Genomic DNA, 24091 nt, shown 5'->3' with positions numbered 1-24091 from the left:
CTTTCATAGTCGCTTGGCCAAAGAGCATGACGTCATCAGCGAACATAAGGTGGTTTACCTTCACTCCTTGTCTGCCCATTTGAAATCCCTTAATCCGCCCCTTTTCTTCCTTTAGTCGGAGTAGTCTTGACAAGGTTTCCGCGACAATGATGAACAGGGTCGGGGATAGCGGATCCCCTTGTCTAATGCCCCTCTCCGGCTTGAATTTCCCAACTACTGCCCCGTTGAGAAGCAACCTAATTTGCTTTACCGAAATGCAAGCTTGCACCCACTCTGTGAAGGGGGAAGTGAAACCAATGTGGTGCAACACATTTAACAGAAAATTCTATTCCATTCTGTCGTACGCCTTCTCCATGTCCAGCTTAATCATCATGAACCCTCTCTTGCCTTTCTTTCTTGAGAAAGAATGCACTATCTCACGAGCTATCATTGTGTTTTCGGCTATGCATCTCCCTTTGACAAAAGCCGCTTGATTCGGAGAGATGATCTTTTGAATGACACTCTGAAGCCTTGTAGCTATTATCTTGGAGATTACTTTGTATGCCACATTGCAAAGAGCGATGGGGCGATAATCCTTTGTTAGAGTCGGGTTTTCCTTTTTTGGCACCAAGACAATTGAGGTGTCATTTATGTATGCAGGCAGCTCCTTGTGGACGAAGAAGAAGGAGACCATCTCTACAAGATCCGCATTAACCGTTGCCCAGTGATGCGTGTACAAACTTGGAGGCGGCCCATCGGGTCCCGGAGCCTTGTCCTTGCCCATTTCAAAGATCGCCGCCTTTACTTCTGAGGCGTCCGGGATGGTTTTGAGGAGGAGGTTGTCATTGTCGTCAAGCTGCTTGGGGAAAACTTCACTTAGGACAGGGTTCAGAGGGGTTGGTTGCCCTTTGTATAATTCTTTGAAGTTGTCTAAAAAACACTTAGCAATCTCATCTTGATCTCGAATCCAGCTGTCTTCAGGAGATTTCTTTATGCATTGGATGTAATTTCTTCTTCTTCTTATTATCGTTGGATGTAATTATGAATTGTGCATTCTTTTCATAATAATGGACAAACTTCCCCGTGTTCATGTTAGAAAAAAAAATTATACAATAATATTTATATGTATAATGTGTAAAATAACAATAACCCACAATGTTTCAACTTTATTGTATTATATATAGTACAACAACCCATAATAACCTATAAAAAAAAATCAATATAATTTTAAAATAAAAATCAGTTTAATAATATGCTTCTAAATTTTGAAATAAACATTAAGAATATAAAAATATATTTTGGTCAAACTTGCTTTTACGGTAAGTAGTAGTATATGATTTGGTGCAAAGACATTACTATAAAATTGGGTTTTATAGGCAGTTTTATGGGCTTTTAGTATAAATTTTGGCAAAATTTGCTACTGACGCTGTTCCAAGCGACACGGTAAGGGTAAAAACAACCTACATCATAGGGGCCTTATAGCGTCAGTTATTATGAAATAACCAACGTCATAGGATCCCTATGCGCTATGCCGTCGGTTATTGTATAATAACCGACGCCGTAGGATTTTTTTATGATTTTTTTTCAGCTTTATAATTTTGTGTTTTAGCATAATTTTTGTATATATATAATCATTTTATTATTAATGTAATTCAATTAAGTATAAATTATATATAGTAAGCATAAATAAAAATTAAATTAGAATGTTAAATAAATACATATTAACGTTAGGTATTAATTTGAGATGGTGCAGATTTTAGTTTGAGTATGTGATGGGTTGCAAAAAGTGAGTGAGTGAAGAACACTTAGTAGCTTTTGAATGACATAACTTTCTCATTTCTTAACTAATTTAGCAATCACTTGTATTTATATAATTTTTCAAGACCAATAAAATGAAATAATAATTTAAGGGCAAGAATAAATGGAATAAATCAGAGAAAATGACTAAAATTTGCATTTTTTGAAAACTTTGAACATTAATAACTTTTGATTTGGTAGTCCGTTTGAGGTGATTTTTTTTTTTTTTGAACTTGGGTACTTTTTTGCGTTCTACGTATCCCAAACAGCCTATGACGGTTTGGCCAACTATTTTGTCTAAAAAATGCTCTTTTGTAGAATAAAATCATATTATGCACCCCTATCACATAATTTTTTGTATTTTATTTTACTTTTTTACTTAAAATAAACTAATAGAATTCTTATGTTAAGTATTAGAATCAATGGTTTATGATGTATTTGTTAATTCTACTACAATGAAATGTGAAATACTAATTTTTTTTTTATATCTCTTCTAATATTTAAATAAAATCATAATAGCTAATTTATGCACAGATAGTATTTTGGTATATTAGTAAAAACTTATCAGTGTATCTTTTTGATCACAAGTTCAAATTCCAATAGACCTTTTTTTTTTTTTTTGTAGCTTACTATATCAATCTTTAGCACTCAACATTATCTATCCTATGTATTACATCAATATTATTCAAAAATTAATCTAAGTATTTAAGGATTAGCTAAATATATATATAAAAATATTTTTATAAAAGTAGATTAAAGAAAGCATACCTTATACCAAAAATTATGTACCTGACTTCCGATAAAGTCATTTCCGATAAAATCCTAACAACCAAGTTTAAGCGAAACTAAAATCAAATAATTTTATCCTAATTTTACTGAAATTTCGGTAGCATAACGACTATAATTGAATATTTTCAAAAAATTCAAACCTATTAATAACAACAAAATACAATTCAAAATAATATAAAATAATCACAACAATATTTAGCCATATAAAAATTTACTACTCATTTGACTGCAGTACATGTATTTGTAGAACCTACTTCACTACGGATAAATATTTAAGATATTCAAACTCATCTAACATGCATATTATTCCACCCATCGATCCGGTTGCAGTACAATATATTGTAAAACCTACTTCACTGTACAGATGAATATTTAAGATATTCAAACTCTACTAAGCATTCATAATTAATTAACAATAAAAGTTAGTAAATGTATACCTCGAGCTAGCAAGTAACCGGTCAACACTAAATAAGTCATATCCTTACAAATTGACCTCACTACCTACAACATAAAGAAATACTACAAAATTACAAATTTCTTTATTTAGCTACTTACTAGTTATATAATTTTTGAGTAACTAGTTAATTTGTTACTAACTAGTTACTAATGAGTAACTAGTTAGTAATAAAAATACATGAATATGAATAGTAATAAACTATTTACTAGCTAATAAGAAAATAAAAACACATGAATAAAATTAAAAATAATAAAAAAAGATGATAAAAAATAGAGTTAATTTCTAAACTTTTGTTTCTAAACTAATTTTTTAGAAATTAATTTCTAAACTTTAATTTTCATACTCTTCTATCTCATTTTCATTCACAATATTTAACAAAACTATTAGTTTAAAATATTCAATATATACATATACAATACATAAAATACTCTCTTATATCACATTCTCATTCACAATATATATACACACAACACATATTCAATACAACACAAAATACATACATATATATATATATATACTATTAAAGTTTAAATTTTTAACTTATTACCGCAATCCAACTACCAATATCGACCGAAATTCGGCCACCACGCACAACCACAATAACACAATCTTATAATATAGAAAAACCCTAAAAAAATTTATAAAATAAAAAATAAAGCAATGTACATTACTAAAATCAGTAAAAATTAGATTTATACATTAATGGACGTTGAGATACACTGTTTTCTCCACTAAAAACGGTGGCCAGAGGTATAACCAACACAACTACTACCTCTACCTTCGGTTTACCCTAAAAATGAGAAAAAATGTGATCTTTTTAGGTATGGGAAATAGAAGATTTAGAAAGAAAAAAAAGGAGCTAAAATGGTAAAAAATGGTGAAATGGGGGTGATTTTTTATGGTGGTTGGCGGAGAGGGTTTGGGGTTTCTCTGGTTTGGGGGTTTCTGGGTTGGCTGATCGAATGAGGAAGACGAAGGGCTGGGTAAGGTTATAAACCTCTTTTGGCGTCGGTTATTTGGAAATAACCGACGGTATAAGGGGCACACAATACAAAATCTATATATCTTTTTTACAAAAAAATGTGGTTCAAACACAATAAACACATTATAAAAGAAAGTCATCAAAGCAATATACTATAAAATTACTTATTATCAATCATTTTCAATTCATACATGAGTATTGTAATATTATATTTATCCATATTTATATGTAGTCATATATATGTTTTTCTTTATATTTTTAGGCTATATTATGTTATGGCTAATTAGGATTTTTGCCCCCTGAACTTTGACATGTACCAAATCATGCCCCTTAAACTTTTAAGATCATTGAAAATGCCCCCTGAACTATTGAGATTGTTGGATTTAAGGACTTTTTTCTAATTTTAGTAAAAAAGTCTAACATGGATGAAAGTTCAGGGGGCATAATTTAGTACATGTCAAAGTTCGAAGGGCATGATTTGGTAGATATCAAAGTCTAGGGAACATGGTTTAGTACATAAACAATAATTGAAATAGTAAAATTGAATAAAATTAGACAAAAGTCCTTAAATCCAACAATCTCAATAGTTCAGGGGGCATTTTCAATGGCCTTAAAAGTTCAGGGGGCGTGATTTGGTACATGTCAAAGTTCAGGAGGCAAAAATCTTAATTAGCCTAATGTTATTGTATTGTTTGAGATACATTGAGGTTACCTTTTTTTTTTAATCTAACTCATATGATGTTTCAGATACTATTCAATTTATTTACAAATTATTTTATAAATCTATTAAAATGGTTTTATAAAAATAAATCTTTTTATTTAATCTTGTAATGTCTAAATATACCAATAAAAAAAATTAGTAACTTATTAAGTTTTTTGATACATTACATTTTATTTAAAGTAAATCGTTTATTGTTATATATTTTATGAAACTATGTGGTTTTCTTATAAAATATTTTGAAACTTATTAAATTATTCTATAAAATAAGCTAATGTTTAATATAATTTAGTAACTATTAAATATTAAGAGAGAGAGAGAGAGCTAATGTATAAGATTATTTTATAACGTTTAGAAAATATATAAAAAAAAATTAAAAGAAAAACTCTCTATTAAAAAAATGTAATAAAAAACAATACATAGCAAAAAAATAAAATAAAATAACAAAAGACACAATTTTTCAAAAAAAAAAACAAAAGGTTTGACAAAAAAAAAAAAAAAAAAGAAGAGGAATTTACGCTGAGTGGCGTAATAGTGTAAAAAATACCACATTTAAAACTACCTAATTAATTTTAGAATATATCGTTGTTTAATTAATTTCTTTTAGGAATGTGTATACGTACTTATATTCTCTCTCTTCTTATATGTGTTATGTAACAAATCAATTATCATGCTGATAGACATTTTATTTTATTTTTGTTTCTTTCGCTTTTTTCTTTCGTTTTTTCTTCTTTGTTTTTTTTTTGTTTTGCTGATTACTTTGTTTTGTCTTAATGTAACTCATGAATAGACAGTGAAGTTATTTTTTTTAATAATGATTTACACTTGTCAAACATTCTTTTTATTATTATTATTATTATTAAATATTTTAAGTTTTTTTATATTTTATTAATAAATAAATGAATAATATTGAATATATATCAAACAACTTAATAAGTTACTAAAAAATATTTTTTTTATATTTTTATATTTAGACATTATAAGATTAAATAAAAATAAACTTATTTTTATAAAACTAATTTAATAATTTTATAAAATAATTTGTAAATAAATTGAAAAGTATCTGAAATATCATATGAGTTACATTAAAAAAAAAAGTAACCTCAAGGTATCTTAAACAATAAAATAACATAATATAGCCTAAAAATATAAAAAAAGAAACAAAAAAGTTTCTTTTAATATTAGTCGTCCTTTTTTGGAGATAGAAAAATATATGTTTCTCACATATTAAAATAGTTATTTTATTATTTATATATGTGTAAAATTCTGAAATAAATTTTTAATGGAAAAGTAACCAATTGTTATTTTATTTACATCAAAAGTAACTAAATGATTGCTTTTTTCAAAACTCCCAAAAAGTGAATTTCAGGAAACGAGATTTCTATTTTCGGTAATTGTTTTGTATTTCGGTATGTATGCTGATGTGGCACAACGTTATTTGTGCAAATAATTTTCCTAAAGGTATTTTTGTAAATAAAATTAATTTTAGGTATAATATTGAAAAAGCCCCCCCAAAAAAAAAGGATTAATTACACCAACACACGCTAATTGTATTTTATTTATGAATATATGATTACGTAATTAATTTATGTATATACCAATATGATTTTCTTTACATTAATATGCGGTATACATTTAAGTTAAAATAAGTTTTATTTGCTTTCTCTTCCGTAAAAACTTTTATTAACCATTTAATATTAACTTTTTTTTTTTTCTTTTTCTAAAACGTGCTCTCTCTCCTGTAAGCATTCAAAATCTTTTTATTGGCCATTTCATTCCATTGAAACAATAGCCTCCACCGAAGAGAAAGTAGTAGATTTAAAACAATATATACACCACATTTATATAGTATACTCATAATTTTCTTACACTATATTCATAATTTTTTTAATATTAAAAAATAAATCTTTCTCTTTTCTATTTTTAAAAAAAAAAGTTTAATTTTTTTTTTGGTTACACCAGTAATTATTTGAGCTCAAGTTTTATATCACCACAATTTATATTTTAGGAGATCATTTTAACATATGGGAAGCATATATTTCATTATCGTTGTCAGAAAAAATAATTAAAATCAGAAGTAATATTTTAGTTTCTTTACTAGAAAATTAAATTTTTAAATATCAACTAATTTCTAAAATATCTTATAAGAAACCAAATTTTTAAACATGACTTCTTCTTTGCGTAGAATATGTTGGTGTTACTTATTTAAAGTAAATTTATTTAGATACTAAAAAATTTTTAAATATGAAATATTATAATATTTATTGTAGTAACCTATAAAATTAAATGGTATACTTATTTTATTTAAATATAATATTTTAGTTACTTCTTTGTTAATAATCTATAAAAGAAAGGGATTTGTTACTTTTATCTTGTTCATCATTTTTTATATCAAAAAAAATATATGTATTGTTTCCCACAACTCAAAATATACTTTAAAATTGCTAGAAAAAAATAAATAAAATAACATATAATATAGCTTAAAAATTAAAAAATAAAATTATAGTTTTCAAGTTATTTGATAAAAATAAGTAAGTAAATGTGTATGAGAAAAAATTATCTTGAAACATTTTTTTTTTTTTGAATAAAAAGTAACTAATTGATAAATTATTTACATCAAAAGCAACTAAAAAGTTACTTTTTTAAAACTTGAAAAACGCTGAAATTTCTGAAAGCGAGAATTTTCAAGTTTTTTTCATTTTTGGTAATAATTTTGAATTTCGGTATTAATGCTGACGTGACACATCGGTATTTGTGCAAATAAATTTGTTGAAAGTATTTTTACAAATAAAATCAATTTTAAGTATATTATTGAAAAAACCCCAAAAAAAAACCAAAAAAGACATTTAGTGTTTTCCCAATAAAAATGATTTCTAAGTTTATTAAAACTAAAATTGTTTTATTTCCGTATTCACGCGTACAAAATAATTAAAAAATTGACAGTATTATTTATATTAATATAAATAAGTGCATTTCTGAAAATAAAATTAAAAGTAGGTATCTTTACGCAATTAATTCAAAAAATAATTGCAAGTTAAAGTTATATATCATATAGTTTATTATTATCATGAATTTTCACAAATCTTTCATAATATTTTAATTATAACTTTTTATCTAGAAATCTGATTTGAATAAATTAAATATATTGGAAAGTTAATTAAACTTCTATAATTTTGTGTGAAATAATATTTTACATATTCTCAGGAGCAAAAATTTAGTCACATATTTAGTTAATTTTGAAATTTTATATTTATTCTAAATTAAAAGTTATTTGATTTAATTTTAGAGAGATATTTCTAAATATTTATTTTATTTGAGTTGTTTTTTTCTTTCTTTTTTTCTTTTAAATTTTAAAACGATGACAAAATCATTCAATTAAAAATACTATTAAGGTATTTGATAAAATTACATTTGAAAATACTGTATGGTAAAATAATAATGTTTTTTTTTTACTGACATTATACCTGCAATTAATAATGTTATTTAAGGAGGAGATATGGAGTACGAAGGAGGAGACGAAGGTTATTTTAACGAAACCTTTATCACTAGAGTTTGCTGATTCACATGATGAATACAAGGCCCCCAATCTCCTTCAACTCGTTCTCAGTCTATTCAAAAATATACGACGAGGATCTGATTTAATCCAATTGCAGGCAAGTTCAAGTTTATATATCATTCTTATCATTACTATATATTTTGTTAAAGATAAATTATGCCTTTATATTTTTTAAAATGATACAAAATAATACTAACTTCAATTTTCGTCATTTTCTTAATATAATAGTGAACTTAATTTTTAGTTGAATAAAAATAATAAAGTAAACATTCTAGTTAATATTTTAGATCATGTTATTATTAAGTTTTACTTTCACAATAATTAAACTTAGCGTATTATTTTATATCATTTTAAAAAGTACAAAATCCGATTTATCATTTAATAAAACAAAAAAATATCTTTAATTAATTAGATAACTAAGACACAACTTTACTATAATTAGAATTTGGTATTTTATTAATAAGTACACTTTAGAGAACACTCATTTCAAATGCTCTAAAGTTGGGATTCTAAAGTATTTGAAGTAACAAATAAAATAAACATCACATGCTTTAAACTCATTCTTCATTTTTATGTTTCTTTAATATTTATTATTCATGCTCTATATTTATAAATACTATTCATTTTTCTAGACATATTTTATTAATACCATTCTTTTTATATGTGGATATATACATTAATATTATATATTTTTAATGGATAAATTAAATATATTATTTTTTTTTTTTTTGAAAAAAAAGTAAAATTTTGGTGATATATTTAAAAGAAACTAATGTACAAGCTTCAAATAAAATAGAAAAGTGAGATTTTTGAAATATATTTTAAAGAATAAAGTAGGGAAGACTCTGCCCCAAAAGTGGATGCATTACTGAAATATGCCAACACTGCCCTCATCCTAGAAGGGAGGAGAAGAGGGCCAGGCACTTAGCTCCTCAGGGATCTAGATCTGCCAAAGCGGGACGCCTTCCTGCCCAAATCCAACAACCACCTTCATCAACTCTATCACCAATCGACATAGCAAATGAAAGGCAACTGGTCCTCATGACCAATAATACTTTAACCCAAATTCAGTTGAAACAACAATACAACCAATCTAAACCACCCAACCAAATCTCAAGAAACCAAGTAATCTCTGCCTCAACCTCCTTAGCTAACCCAACTAAGCTAGCTTTCCAAACATCTTGCCCTTACCATTTAAGTTTCTTATAAAGCCCACTCATCTTTGGGCTGAGGTCTTGGAGTAGGTACGAAAGGCAGATGCATACATCAAGCGTACGCTTGCAGAGGGTCAAGATCACAGAGGGCATTTTTAATTTGGGGTACTTCGACACCTATAACAGACCTCCCTGCTATGGGAAAATAGTTAGTTCCTTGCTTTTGTATGGAGTTAGTATCCTTCATTTCTGATGCAATCAAGGACATTAAGGTCAACCTGACCGATTCAACAATTGAGAAGTGGGCTATTGGCAGTAGCTTGACCTCGTGCTCCTGGCCAACACTTTGAGGCAATAAGTGGCTGGGTTATTTCTCATCTCCACCTCATTTTTCCTTTTCACTTAGTGCAAAACATCACTCTTTTCCCAGACTTATTCAATTTATTCTAGATGGCATTCTTCACAGAGAAAACTTGCAAGGAGGTGCAGACAATAGTGGTCCAGCTGGACCTTTCCTTGACTGCTCGGAAGTACCTAGAACTCTGAGTTGAAGCCATCAAGAAAGAGGTTGAATGACATTTCAAGGAAGCTGACGCAATAGCCGATAAGAAGTACTTACAAAAGTACAATGAGTATAAGGCATCCTTCACATCCCAAATTAAGGAAAAATAAAAGGCTCATCTTAAGGAGTTAGAAGCTGCCAAATCCACTCTCACTCAAAAGCTTGAGGAAGTTGTGAAGGCCAAGACAGACCTTGAAAACTAGGCAGTAACCAGGAATCTTAAACACCAAAACGAAAATGAATACATCAAAGGGTTGGAGGCCAAGGTCAACACGGTCGAGGCACTGATAAAGCTCATAGAGGATTAGGTCATAACTCTAAAAGTTTGCGTTGAGGAGAAGGACAAGAAAATTAAGGCACAGTCCAAAACAATAAATTGATTGCAGGAGACTAAACTCCTTTCTTAGTGAGGCCGGGGAAATGCTTTGAAAGAGTTCACCTCTTTGCGCATAGATCTTTATACAGAGAGGGAAGAGTATCAAGAAGAGCAATAATCTCACCAATGAGCCCTAACCAATTTCGTGAACCTAGCCAATATTCTTTTGCTGGCTCACCTTGAGGAAAGTATCCCCGACATCTATAACCATTTGTGTAAGGATGCTGAGGAGTTTTCAAAAAGAGTCAAGGTTTACAAGCACAATGTCGATGAGTATCTCGATACTTATGACGGGGTCACGGTCGTGAAGGATGGTGAGGCTGAAACTATTGCCCAAGGGACTTAGAATGCACCAGCTGGTGAAGATCAATTGCTAAAGATCATAGACATTCCCTTAGGAGAGAATGATCCTTTGCCCCAGAATACCTCAGAAGTGCCAGCTCAAGATCCCAATGCCAAATCGAATGCTCCATCCCAATAGTGGGCCCCTCGATCCATCCATTAATTTAAACTGAAAAGTTCCTTGGCATACTTTTTCAAGTATTTCATATGGGCCTTCCCAATTTGGGCCAAGTACCCACAGTCCCAATTCTTGCAAAGCTACGAATACTCTTCTCAAGACGTGGTCTCCAACATCAAATGTAAGACTCTTCACCTTTGGAATTAATGTGCCAAACAATATTGCCTTGGTACATTTTAAGTTGAACCTGTGACTGTTCTCAGAGTTCTTCAATTAAGTCCAACTATTCCTGGAGCAGGGAATGGTTTTGAGAAGGGTCGTAAGTGTCTTGTTGATGATAAGGGATCGTGGCCTCCATAGGGATTACTGCTTCACACCCATAAGCCATTGCATATGGCATGTGTCTCGTAGAAGTTTTCTTTATGGTTCTATAGGCCTAAAAAACTCGCAGAAGTTCCTCTGGCCAATGAGCTTTACGGGCTTGGAGCTTTTTCTTCAATGTTGTTTTTAAGATTTTGTTTATGGCTTCTACATGTTTGTTGGCCTACGACCAGGCTACAACTGAAAAGTTCTTCACGATTCCGTGCTGGGCACAAAGTTTGATAAAGTGCTCGCTGTCAAACTGCTTTCTGTTATCAAAGATGATCTTGCAAGGAAGTCTGTATCGACACACAATGTTCTTAATAACAAAGTCCAGGGCTTTCTTTGATGTGACAATATTCATTGGTTCTGCCTCAACCCAATTCATGAAGTAATCAGCTGAGACTATCCCGTATTTGACTTCTCCTTTTCCTGTGGGGAGAGATCCTACCAAGTAAATTCCCCAAACTGTAAAAGACCATGGGCTACTCATGAGTGAGATCTCAGTAGGGGGTGCACGCAAAACCTTAGCATATCTCTGGGATTGCTCGCACTTCTTTACATACTCTACGCAGTCATTCCTCATTGTGGGCTAAAAATTCTCCTGGCAAAGGATTTTCTTGGATAAACTTGGTCAGGAATTATGGACTCTGCAAAAGCCACCATGAATCTCATGGATCATGGTGCTAATTTCTAATCCAGCGATGTACCTCAAGTATGGCATTGATAGTCCCCGGCGATAAGGTTTCCCATCCATGATCACATAACATGAAGCTTAATACTGAACCTTTCTGGAAGCAGCCTTATCCATGGGAAGCTCTCCTAAATTCAAGAAATTGTAAATGCATGCCATCCATGAGTGAGAGTTGTCGACTATGACATTTACCCCTACACTTCAAAGCTTGGCTTCTATAGGTGACAAATTAGGACTACTCAGTGTTTGATGATCTTAGGGTTCGTTGCAAGTTTTGCTAACATGTCCACAAGCAAATTTTGTTCTCTCGAAACATGGAAGACGCTGTAACTTTTGAATTCTTGCAACAACTCTTAGGACATCATGGCGTATATAGCCATTTTTTTGCCCTTTGTCTGGTACTCACTAGAAATTTGATTCACCACCAGCTGGCAATCACTGTGTATTTTGATATATTCAGCTCTTACTTCCTTACCTAATTTTAAGCCTGCCACCATAGCTTCGTGTTTTGCTTTGTTGTTGGAAGCACAAAAACTAAAATGTAGAGCACTCTAGAGTTGGTGCCCTTATCGGGAGATCAGAATGATCCCGACTCTGAATCTTTTTTCATCATAGACCTTCAGGTGGGCAGTTCTAGGACTAGATCTTCTAGGTGGTCATTCAAGCTAGAACACTCTACTATAATATTAAAAAAGGCTTGACCTTTGATAGATACCTGCAGCTGGTACTAGATATCGAACTGGCTAAGTTCCATGGCCCATTTTAGCAACCTGCCATAGGACTCTAGATACCGAAGCACCTGGAGGAGGGGATGATTCGTTAGTACTTTTATGGCATGGGCTTAGAAGTATGGTCTTAATTTTCAGGACGCATTTAGTAAGCAAAATGTCAACTTCTCGATCATGGGATATCTGGATTCTGCACCCAACAATCTTTTGCTTACGTAATAGACCGAGAATTGGACCATTTCTTCCTCTCGCACAAGCACGACACTAATAACATGATCAGACACTGCCAAGCAAAAATACAAATCTTCTCCTTCCACGGGCTTTAATAAAATGGGAGCTTGAGTCAAATGCTCCTTTAGGTTCTGGAAAGCAACTTTGCACTCTTTAGTCCATTCAAACTTCTTGTTGCCTCACAATACATTGAAGAACAGTATACACTTATCCGTAGATTTTGAAATAAACCTACTAAGTCCAGCAATTCGACTAGTGACACTTTGGGTATCCTTGTGTTTCTTGGGAGAAGGCATGTCGATGAAGGCTTTGATCTTCTCTGGGCACGCCTCAATTCCACAAAAGCTGACAATGAACCCTAAGAACTTCTCGGAGAAAACACCAAAGGTACATTTCTTGAGATTTAGCTTCATCCCATACTTCTTAATTACTACAAAAGCTTCCTCAAGATCTTGGCCATGTCCTTTAGAGGTATGGGACTTAACCAACATGTTATCGACATATACCTCCATGTTTCTCCCTAGTTTTTTTTTAACATTCAGTTGGCCATCCATTGATATGTCGCTCCAGCATTCTTAAGCCCAAATGGCATCACCTTGTAAAAATAAATACCTTTGTCAATTTTAAAGCTAGTGTTCTCCTCATTCGTGACATGCATTTTAATTTGATTATACCTGAAGTAGGCATCCATGAAAGTGAGAAACTTGTACTCGGATGTGGCATCTACCATCTGATCTATCTGTAGGAGTGGAAAGAAATCTTTATGGCAGACATTGTTTAGATCGGTAAAGTCAATGCACCTTCTCCACAAGCCATTGGGTTTCAAAACCAATACTGAGTTTGCAAGCCATACTGGAATAACAATTCACGAAGGATATCATTGGTGGTCAACCTATATACTTCCATTTTAACAACTTCAACCCTTACCAGATCTAAAGGTCTCCTCTTCTTGCGGACTTGCATTCTGTCTTCTTGAATGTTTAAAGCATGGAAGATGGTGCTATAGTCAATCTTGGTCATATCAAAATGGCTCCATGCCAGCACATCATAGTTCCTTTTGAGTGTGTTTATGATATTCTCTCTTATGGACGGGGGTAGGTTTCTTCCCATTCTAATAGTCCCCGTGGGGTCTTCATAACTGATGCTTACCTCTTCTACCTCCTCCATTGGTTCTAGGTTTCTTTCATTCCAAACCATGGGATCCACTTTGTCTTGAAAATCCTCCCAGACAGCCTTAATGTCCATTAGATTTGTCGTTCTGGGAGACGTAAGTGTCTCTTCCGGGATCATGTACATGGCTCGTGTTTAGAGGTTGTAGCAATTACTCGCACTCTTCATATCACCTTTGTTTGTGCCAATACATCCATTATCACACGGGAACATCATGTATAAATGCCTAATAGAAGTCATTGCCCCAAAACCCACTAGAGTTGGCTGCCCTAGTATTGCATTATATGCGGTTGGACAGTCTGTTACCATAAAAGTTGAGTGCTTGAAAGGGCTTGCATTATTTTCTCCTTTGAGGGTGATAGGTAACTAGACCTTCCCCATCAAAATGAGGGTATCTCCATTGAAGCCTTGCAATTGAATGGGGGAAGGGGTTAAGTCTGTCTCGGTAAGCCATATCGCTTGGAATGCCAATTTGAATTGGATGTTCACAGAGCTCCCATTAACCATAAGAACCGTGGAAACTCGTTGTTGGAAATTTATGCATCAATCACTAAAGGATTGTTATGGGGTAATCGCACATTTTTGGCATCATCCTCGGTAAAGGTGATTGAAATATTCATCATTTTGGGGCACTGTACGGGAGATTGCACCAGCACACACACTTTCCCTTCTACTACCTCTTTCAAGTACAATTTTTGCGAGTTTTGAGTACTTCTTGCAAGATGGGGTCCACCTTAGATTGCAACCACATGTCCGTCCACTAAAGGTGGAGTGAGTCCAAGAGGATATGGGGTTCCCGGTCCTGGTGCAAGTAATGCCACCCCAACCGAGGCTGGTAGAGCAGGGAGTACAGGCAATGATGCTCTTTGAGCTTGAGAACATCCAACCCCCTATAGAGGATTTACAACGTTCTACTATTCGAGAACAATCATGTGTCCGTGTATGACCCTCTATCTTGGATAGATGATCAGGATTTGGACCCAGTGTCTAGAGATCCCGCTTGGACCAACATTTCAATCTCAACTTTTAAATAATCATACTCATTTTGATCACATCTATTCCTTCCTCCATGTGACATTCATAGAGGTTTCCTGTAATGGACCATGTTATAGGTCTCTTTGTACATGTTTTCTTGAGTGTCTATTAGACTTGTATACTCAGTGTACTTTTGGTCATACTCCTTTCGTGGCTTTTTTAAAGAATCATTCTAATTGTGGCTTTTACCCCCTATCTTTTTTCAGGGTTGGCTCACATTAGACTCTTGGGCCTCAGTTTTTGCTTATCCAAGAGCTACACTACATCCCGTCTATGCTGCCCCGTACCTAGAAAAATTGGTCTACGTACCAAATAGATTGGAAGTAGCAGGTCCATAAACGGTTGGGGAAAACTAAGATCGTAGAAGAGTTAAGGCCGGAGCCAGAACTTTGGGTGTGAAGTTTAGAGTATCAATGGAAGGAGGTGGAGTTAGAGGAACTCTAAGATCCTGTATGTAGGCATCCTCTAGGTTGATGATTCCTTGGGCCTTCACCATAAACTCACTCAAAGTTTTGGCTCTCTTTCTGTGCACCTCTCCCAATAGCAGAGAGCCAATAGCTAATCCAGATTGGAGGGCCATCAATTTCATGTCATCGCTAACTTTAGTGTGAGGAACTACCTCCATCATCCTTTGAATTAAAGCCTTTAAGATTTAATTAGGTTGTTGTTTGACATTAGTGAGAGAACCAACTTCCATGTCCTTGTCACATGCAACAATAAACTATTTGCTGAAAGACGACTGTAAGTCCCTCTAGCTATCAATTAATTTTTGGGCTAGTCGCTTCCACCAATCTTCTGCAGACTTAGTCGAGGTTAAGGAAAAACATAAGCACTTGGCATTGTCACTGACTCAGGCAACTTGCATCATTTTTTTGTAATTTTCCAAATGCGCTCGCGAACTAGTTCTTCCTTCATCTAACTCAATGTGGGGCACTTTGAGTTTTCTAGAAGTGCGATCTCTACAATCCTCCTTACACAAGGTTCTGGGTCTTCATCCTCTGAGTCCGAGAGGGCTCTGCTTTGTTTTTTAACCAACTTGGTTAGAGCAGCTATATGCTCCTCCAACCTCGTTATGTCACTCTCAGGAAGATCACATCCTCTCATCTTATCGCTTAAGTGGTTCCTAAGGTCACCCCCACGTGGCCTTGCCTTTTCACCCTTGTACTTCTCGTACTTGGCATTGATTCACTGTCGAAGGTCTATAGTGGACTAGTTGTCCTTAGAATGTCCCACGATCGTCCTTATGTCTTGATTGACAGAATCACTAGGGCGGTTCCTTTGCCCTTTTGGCTTAGTTACTCTTGCATTTTTCCCCTTAGCACGATCTTTCCTCTAGGATCAAAAGGGTGTTCAGGCTCGAAAGCACCGCTGGCCCTTTGCATCCTTGAGGGTTGTTTGAGTGGATTTGTGTCTTTTTGTTTAGGAATGGACTTTTATGGGAGCTCATCTACCTTGCCTTTATATTTATCCTTGCAAGGATTCAAGGTTTTGACTTTTGGTTGTTTGTGAGCACATCCTCCAACCATTACTTCAACTGAAGGGTCATCTTCGGTCTTTGCCAAGTCTCTAAACTTTGTCTAGAGGCATTACATCATCTTTTTCATTTTCTCAGTGAGCTTCCTTTGTTCTGTTAACTTTATCTGAGTAGCCTCTTTTAGTCACTTACATTAAGTTTGGGTCGTGGTCATAGTAATAACCATCTTTATAGTTCCCATTTTTTATGTAGTCTCTGTTGTCGTCTACTTTTTGCCTGTTTTTAGGGTTCTGGTCATCGTCGAGGCTGTCAAACACATTCTCGACATCTTCCCTTCGATTCTTGACATTGGTTGCACCTTCTTATCCTATACCGCATGTTTGGGAACCAGAGGTGAGGGAGTCTGCTTCCTCCATAACTGTATCTAATGGGGTTTTCTTACCTCCGTTCTTTCATGTTAACACCATGGTTGAGGTGGTATGACGACTAGAAAACTTTCCTTAGCTCACAATGAAAGCACTAAAATATTTAATAAGATTTTCAGAAGCTGATTAATTAGATCTTAAGGAAAATATAGAATAATAAACAATAGACAAATAGTTTTTTACATGGTTTGAGGTTAATAATCCCTAGTCCATGAGTCCATTGTATTAGCCTAACCGTCAAGTGTTTAAGTATTACAAATGTTTACATTATTAGTATTAATTCTACATTCCTCTTGTTTCTCTTGGAGAAGAAGAAAACTCATAGGAATTTCGACAGAGATTTTGTAAGTAAAAATTGTTCACTCTTTGCACATGAAAAATAGGGCTATTCATATGAACATGTGTGGATGAGGGCATACCATCCACCCACGTAGAGTTTCTTACAAAGCACATTTCTATGGCTATTGTGTACAACATGGCGATCTTACCGTTGGTGGGATGGGAGTCTCCTCATTGTGTGGTGTACGGTTGCTGCAACCCATTTGATGGGACTAAGGACACGTGTCGCCCAAAGATTTTACCTTACAAAGTTGGTGTCTAGACAAGCCATTGGACAAAGAGAAGCTATAAAGCATGTACGCACACTACCATAGTCTGACGCAGAGGAAAAGATGTGATTTGGTGTCAAAAGGTATACAACCGTCATATTTAGCTCAAAATAGGACACACGCGAGTGAGTTCTAGGAACATCTGGCTAAAGCTTTCCTGGACTAGGCTAACATGCTACCATCTTGGAGCGCCTATAACTTATGGTCCTTTATAATAGTTTTACTAATGAGAATCCTGGAGTCTGTTTCACCTTTACTAATAGGAAGAGCCTCTAGATAGGTTCTGGTATATAACATTTTTCGTGATGCCGAGGGGTAGAGGTTATATACTAACCATGCATAATTCAACGTGGCACTCTTCCACAATTGTAACATATATCTCATCCGGGAATACGGATAAAAATAGTGTTTATACATAATGTCACATTTAATTGAAATTTCATTTTTTTTGGTAAATAAGTCAATTGTATTCCTTCAAAAGTTTGTATAATTACATTAGTTTAATAATCAATTGAAGGAGTTCCCTCAATAGGACAAACATCACACACCACAAAACAAAAAAATTTAACATTTTTGTCAAGCCATCTTCTATACATATCACTTATATGTACAATTTTTAAACATGTAATTCTTAAACTTACTGTATACTTTACCCATTAGATGAAACTTCCTATTGTTTGAACTTCATTATCCCATAAAGCCTTGTTCTTCACTCTCCGAATAAGATATATAAGCATTAAAAACCATGACAAGAATTCCTTTCCTCAACTTGCTTTATTTACACCTTTAGATCCAATTCAAAACACATTTGAATTGAAGCTGATTGGAGCCAATTCCAACCTTTGTTAATAGCTTAGAAACACACTATTTATTGTAGGTGCATCTAGAGAAGAGATGCTCATGTGTTTCCTGCTCCGTTCCAAGCAAGCTGCTGGGTCTTGGACCCCATGCTGTAGCAGCGTATCCCCTATTTTCAAGTTGTTCCAAGCTGCCAACCAAGTCACCATTCTATGTTTTAGAATACTATACCTATTCCATATCTTGACAAAAAACCAATTACTCTGTTGATCTTTGTGCAATAACATCACATATTTGTTGTATGGAGTACTGTTGCCTTTCTAGTTGGTGTTTAGTGTAGAAGTTCTTGAGTACATCTCTCACCTATATTATTTTCGCACAATACTAGTTGTTGTCTTGTTGGAGAGTATACTCCCACCAGTATTTTTGATCTTTCATATACACTTCATGAGCCCACTTCGGCTATAGATTATCTTTCTTCTGAGCTAAGGTCCACACATGTTTCCCTATTACTCCAATATTCTAGTCCTCTAAACACCTAAAACTCAAACCACCCTAACTTTTTGATTTACAGACTACGTTCCAAGCTTTTATTCTAGTAGCTTTATACCCCTGCCCCATTCCTATAAAAACTCTCTACAAATTTTATCTATGACTTGTGAAACCTTTCTTTTGGAAGAATCATATCTTGGGCCCAATAGGTGTGAATACCCATAAGAATTGAGTTGACATGAACAACTATTCCTGCTCATGACAGATGCTTTGTGCTCCAGAGACAAATTCAGGCTACCATCTTCTCAACCAACACCTTATATTTAGCATTAGATGTCCTCTTAACACAAATAGGAACTCCCAAACATTTAAATGGCAACTTACTATGACTGAAACTGGAAGAAACGAGAATATATTGGACATCTTGGTAGACCATTCCTATATAGTATACCACGGTTTTAATTGCATTTTCGTGTAGCACTAATGTAATTGAGAACCATTTAAAACTTTGGAGAAGTAGCATAAAGGATTTGACATTACCATGATAGAAAGCAATATGTCATCAGTGAAACAAATATTTGTTAACTTCAATCCTCCACACCTATGCTGAAATTAAAAATTATTCCATGTTGCTAGTTTAGCCAGTAGTCTACCTAATTATTCCATACCCAATACAAACAAAAGGAGGATATCAGATCACCTTGTATTCAACCACGCTTAGAATCAAAGCAACCATGTAAATATCCATTGAAGAATATGGAAAGCTTAGGTGTTTGAATACAAACCATCATCACCAACTTAATAAACTGTTCTTCAAATTTCAAGGCCCTTAGCATCTCTTCGATAAATCTCCAGTCAATAGTATCATAGGCTTCCTTTATGTCCATTTTCTTTATGCAAGAAGGCCTACAATTCTTCCTCCTATAATGTTTGACAATGTCTTGACAAACTATTATGTTGTGCGGAATGAATCTCCCATGAACAAACAATCCTTGACTCTAAGTGATTAAGGGAAGAAGAATAATTATAAGTCTAGAATAGATTACCTTTGTTGTATTTTTATACAGTACATTGCAACATGAAATGGGCCAGAAATATGCAACAGTGTCAGAGCATTTAACCTTCGGCACCAATGGCAAAGTAACGTTGTTTATTTCTTTCAATAGCTCTTTTGTATTTTAAAAAGAAATTATAGCTGCAGTGAATCCTTAAAACCAATGCTCCATGTTCTCTTAAAGAATGTATTATTCAAACGATTCGGTCTCAGGGATTTTGAATCCAAAAAAGAAAACACGACCATTCTGACTTCCTATTTAGTATAAGGCCTACTCAAAAATAGGAGTCTCCTATCTCTCTATTACATTGCTCCCCTATTGGACAATCTTAACATTAATAATTTTCCCATTTGACATTTTAGAGCCAAGTAAATCAGCTTAGAAATCAACAAAGGCTTTTTTGACAACCTCAATTTTGTCTGTAATGCCTCTTGAAAATTCTTCATCTCTTGAAGAGAACTGTAGTATGTATCATGAATGTTACCAATTTATTTATTTGTATTAAAATCCTTTAGCATGTTTTTTTTTTAACTTTTTAAGGTTATGAACAACACAGAACATCTCAATCCCATGGTAAGGTTCTTACCAAATAGCCTCCACTTTCCAGAAAAAATCAGCATGATAACTCCACAAATTAAAGATCCAAAAGGCTTCTTACCTCTAGGATTAATAGGATACACAATTAGGACACTTGAGCTATGGTCAAAATCACCTTTAGGGAAGAAGGTAACTTCAACACTTGTGTACTTATCTAGCCACGATTGATTTGCATTGACTCTATCAAGCTTCGCATAGACTCTAGCCTTCCCTTCTTTCTTATTGTTCAATGTATGAGAATTACCATTAAGCTTGACATCTATTACTTGGCAATATTCCATATGTTTCTTCAAAACCTTATAGTCTTTAGTAAGCCCATTGAATTTTAATCGTTCTTTAGGATTACAAACAACATTAAAATCACCTAGGATAATCCATGGACCTTTTCTGATGGTTGAAATAACTCTTAAATATTCCTAGATGACTACTCTTCCCGCTGCTTCATTAAAAGCGTAAACAAAAGTCTATCAAAAAATTATTCAATGAATTGGAGCAATCTAACAATGAATTAACTGAGTTGTATCCTTCACAATATCCACATGAAAAGTAGTAGCTTTCCAAGATAAAACTATTGCTATATTAGGATTATAGAAAAGATTTGTTTTCAAACACCACACTGGAAATACATTCAAGTATAAATCTCCGAATATAGGAGATTTCACATTGCTTTCAAGGAGACCAACTAAACCCGCACTCTTTAGAAAAACCTCCTTACTTCTTGTTGTTTTGAGCGACTATTGATCCCCTAAAATTCCATGTGATGATTCTATCCATTAGGGGCTAGAGGATCTCCCCATTCGCCCTTATTTGCCCCTAAATCACATAGAACTTGACCAACTTTAATCTTCCTATCATTTAAGTCGTTCAGCACTTGGAAAGAATTTTTAATAGGAGTCGGTAACCCTGTTTTATGCCTATCTAAATTAAAATTTGTTTGAGAGGGTCCTAGTCTAAGAGAAAACTCCTTACACCCTGCTCGAGTGTTCTGAGTTGCTTTCACTTAAACTGTATGTTTTGACATTTGTAGCTTTTCGACAACCTCATTAGTAATCTCAACTATTTTTCCTTGAGCCTTAGGCATCCAAAAAAATTTAGGCTTATCATTCCTATTACGAATTCTACAATGTTTGGGAAGTCTTGATCCATCTTAAAACCAATTAGCAATGAGAGGAGTAGCCCATTCATCTTATATATCACATTTTATTTCCACACATTAGCAATGTGGGACTAAATCTTAATACACCCTCCTCACGTTTGGGCCTGGAAAGTGTGGGTATAACGAACGACCTTTAAGAGACCACAGGACCAAACATGACATTTGAAAGAATCCCTTAAGGCCAAATATTGGGAAATTTATGGATGTACGTCGGGAAATTTGTGGATTTTGAAACAGGCCAAAGACTCCAACACTGGAAATTGGCACACATTGGCCAGAAGGTCCCAAATGGAGGTTCAAGGGGAGACAGCGGAAGTATCTTTTTTGGACTGGCAGCACTTTGGCTCACAACGGATAACAAGTGGCTTTTTGGATCGGTGGCACTTTAGGCTCACAACGGATCACAAGTGGCTCTGATACCATGTTAGAATTTAGGGATAAGATTAATGTGGTTTCATCTCAAAACCAATTGGCAATGGGAGGAGTAGCCCATTCATCTTATATATCACAATTTATTTCCACACATTAGCAATGTGGGACTAACTCTTAATAATTCTGTAGTGTTGAACAGAATAAGAAAAATATCATGTTCTATCATTCCAATCTTCTATATTCCTTTGTTCTTCCAAACACGCCAACAGAATCCCTCCATCATTGAAAGAGGCAGGTTAGCTCCAAGCACATAACACTCAAGTGTTGAAGCCCATTAATTCACCTCTTCAATTATATCTTCATTCTGAATTTTCACTTTTATTCTACTAGAAATTCCTACATCACCTCCAATTTATCCATATACAAAATAGGACAGGGATCACAGATTGTACTAGACATAGCTTCTGTATCTGCAATTCCTGAGACTGCTTTCCTTTTTCTGAATCAACGACATAATCGTAGCAAATTTTTCCTATATCTCTAACTTCTTCTACTCACGAATTAAATTATGTGCTAATCGATCTAGATTTTCAGCTTCTTCATCTGATTCTGATTCAGAGATCTACACCGCTTCATATCCCACAAATTTAGCCATAGATTTTGTTAATGGATCTGACAAATCAAGGCATTCCGCCCTCCATCCTGAGCCGAAACCTTCCCAGCCTTTGCTGCCATTCTAGGGTCTTCCCCTCCCTCCCATGGTTCCAACTAATGTTGAAGAGGAGAACACATCAATATCGCAAATCTGCAATCGTCCATTCACTGAAATCTCCCCGCCCTATTAGAGTAAAGGAGAATTTTAATAGAAAAATTGGTACTATAATATATTTTGTTTATTTTTAATTTTTTTTGAACAATTAATAAACATGTGTTTATTCAAAATAATAAATCAGTATAAGTATTTTATTTTTGAAGTTGTTGATGAACTAACATAAATAATATTAGTAAATATGTTTATATATTTTCTAAAAATTCCTATTAAATTTTAGTAACATAATATTAGCAATATATCAATATATAAATATTTATTTATGTAGTTATATATTTAATTTTATGTGTTTATTTTTTTAGAAAATTAATTAAAAATAATCAACATGTTAAAATAGTAAATATATAAGTTTATTTGTAAATATTTATAAATTGTATAAAATTATGTAATTATATTTTTTTTACATTTTTTTTTTGTATATAAGTGAAAATTGTCCTAAATATGTGATTTGAAATTCTTCGTGGTACTGTGATTGTAGTTTTTATTTTTCTCAAACTGTGAGATATGGTGCGATATGTGGTTTAGAATTAAAGAATTAATAAATGTTCAAAAAGCACCGCACACACTTTTAAGAAAATACAAAAATTCAAATGTAATTTTCTATAATTATTTCAATCTATAGATATTAATATCTATATATATATTAGAAAAAAGTTATATGCAAGGCACGCATGCTTAGTTTTAATTATATTAGGTGCTATATAATTTAATTATATATAATATAATAAATAATTATATATAATTTAATTTATTAATATGGTCTAATTAAATTTTTTTAATATAAAATGATTAAGACAATAAAAAGTAATATAATTATTTTGTGAAATTATTTTTATGTATATTCAATACATGTAAATAATTAATTCTTAGATGAAGAATATTCTATCATTCTTTATAAAAATGTATCTTCTAATGCATATAATATGCTGTTTGCCAAGTAATAAAATGTTTACTTTAGTGTAGTAATGTCTTAAATGTTCTGTCTAAAAAGAAACACACAGTATTTCTTAATTTGTGCATATACATATACATATATAAATATATATTTCTATCAAAAAGAAATATATATACTTTTAATGAAACGTATTCTAAAAGATGCTTACATTGATGTTACGTGTAATACACGTATAATTAATTTTTTTTAATTAGGTTCAATTAGGTGATGTTACGTACAATACATATATGTTTAATTTTTTTAATTAGGTAATGTATTTTTTTAAGGCTAATTAACAATTTT

At 33.1% G+C, this 24091-nt stretch overlaps 1 protein-coding gene across 1 annotated transcript in view; it reads left to right on the top strand.

The window, feature by feature from the left end:
* The window catches only part of LOC115694999 (oxysterol-binding protein-related protein 4C), a 75724-nt gene that overhangs the window by 10769 nt on the left and 40864 nt on the right, over nucleotides 1-24091 (top strand). The window contains exon 2 of the mRNA XM_061117297.1: nucleotides 8211-8375. Within this exon, the coding sequence (XP_060973280.1) occupies nucleotides 8211-8375 (165 nt within the window). The remainder of the gene's footprint in view (nucleotides 1-8210; nucleotides 8376-24091) is intronic.

This window comes from Cannabis sativa, chromosome 6 (genome assembly GCF_029168945.1).
Source record: "Cannabis sativa cultivar Pink pepper isolate KNU-18-1 chromosome 6, ASM2916894v1, whole genome shotgun sequence".
Taxonomy (NCBI): domain Eukaryota; kingdom Viridiplantae; phylum Streptophyta; class Magnoliopsida; order Rosales; family Cannabaceae; genus Cannabis; species Cannabis sativa.
Note: the sequence above shows the minus strand (reverse complement) of the source record. Positions and strands in the feature narration are given on the sequence as shown.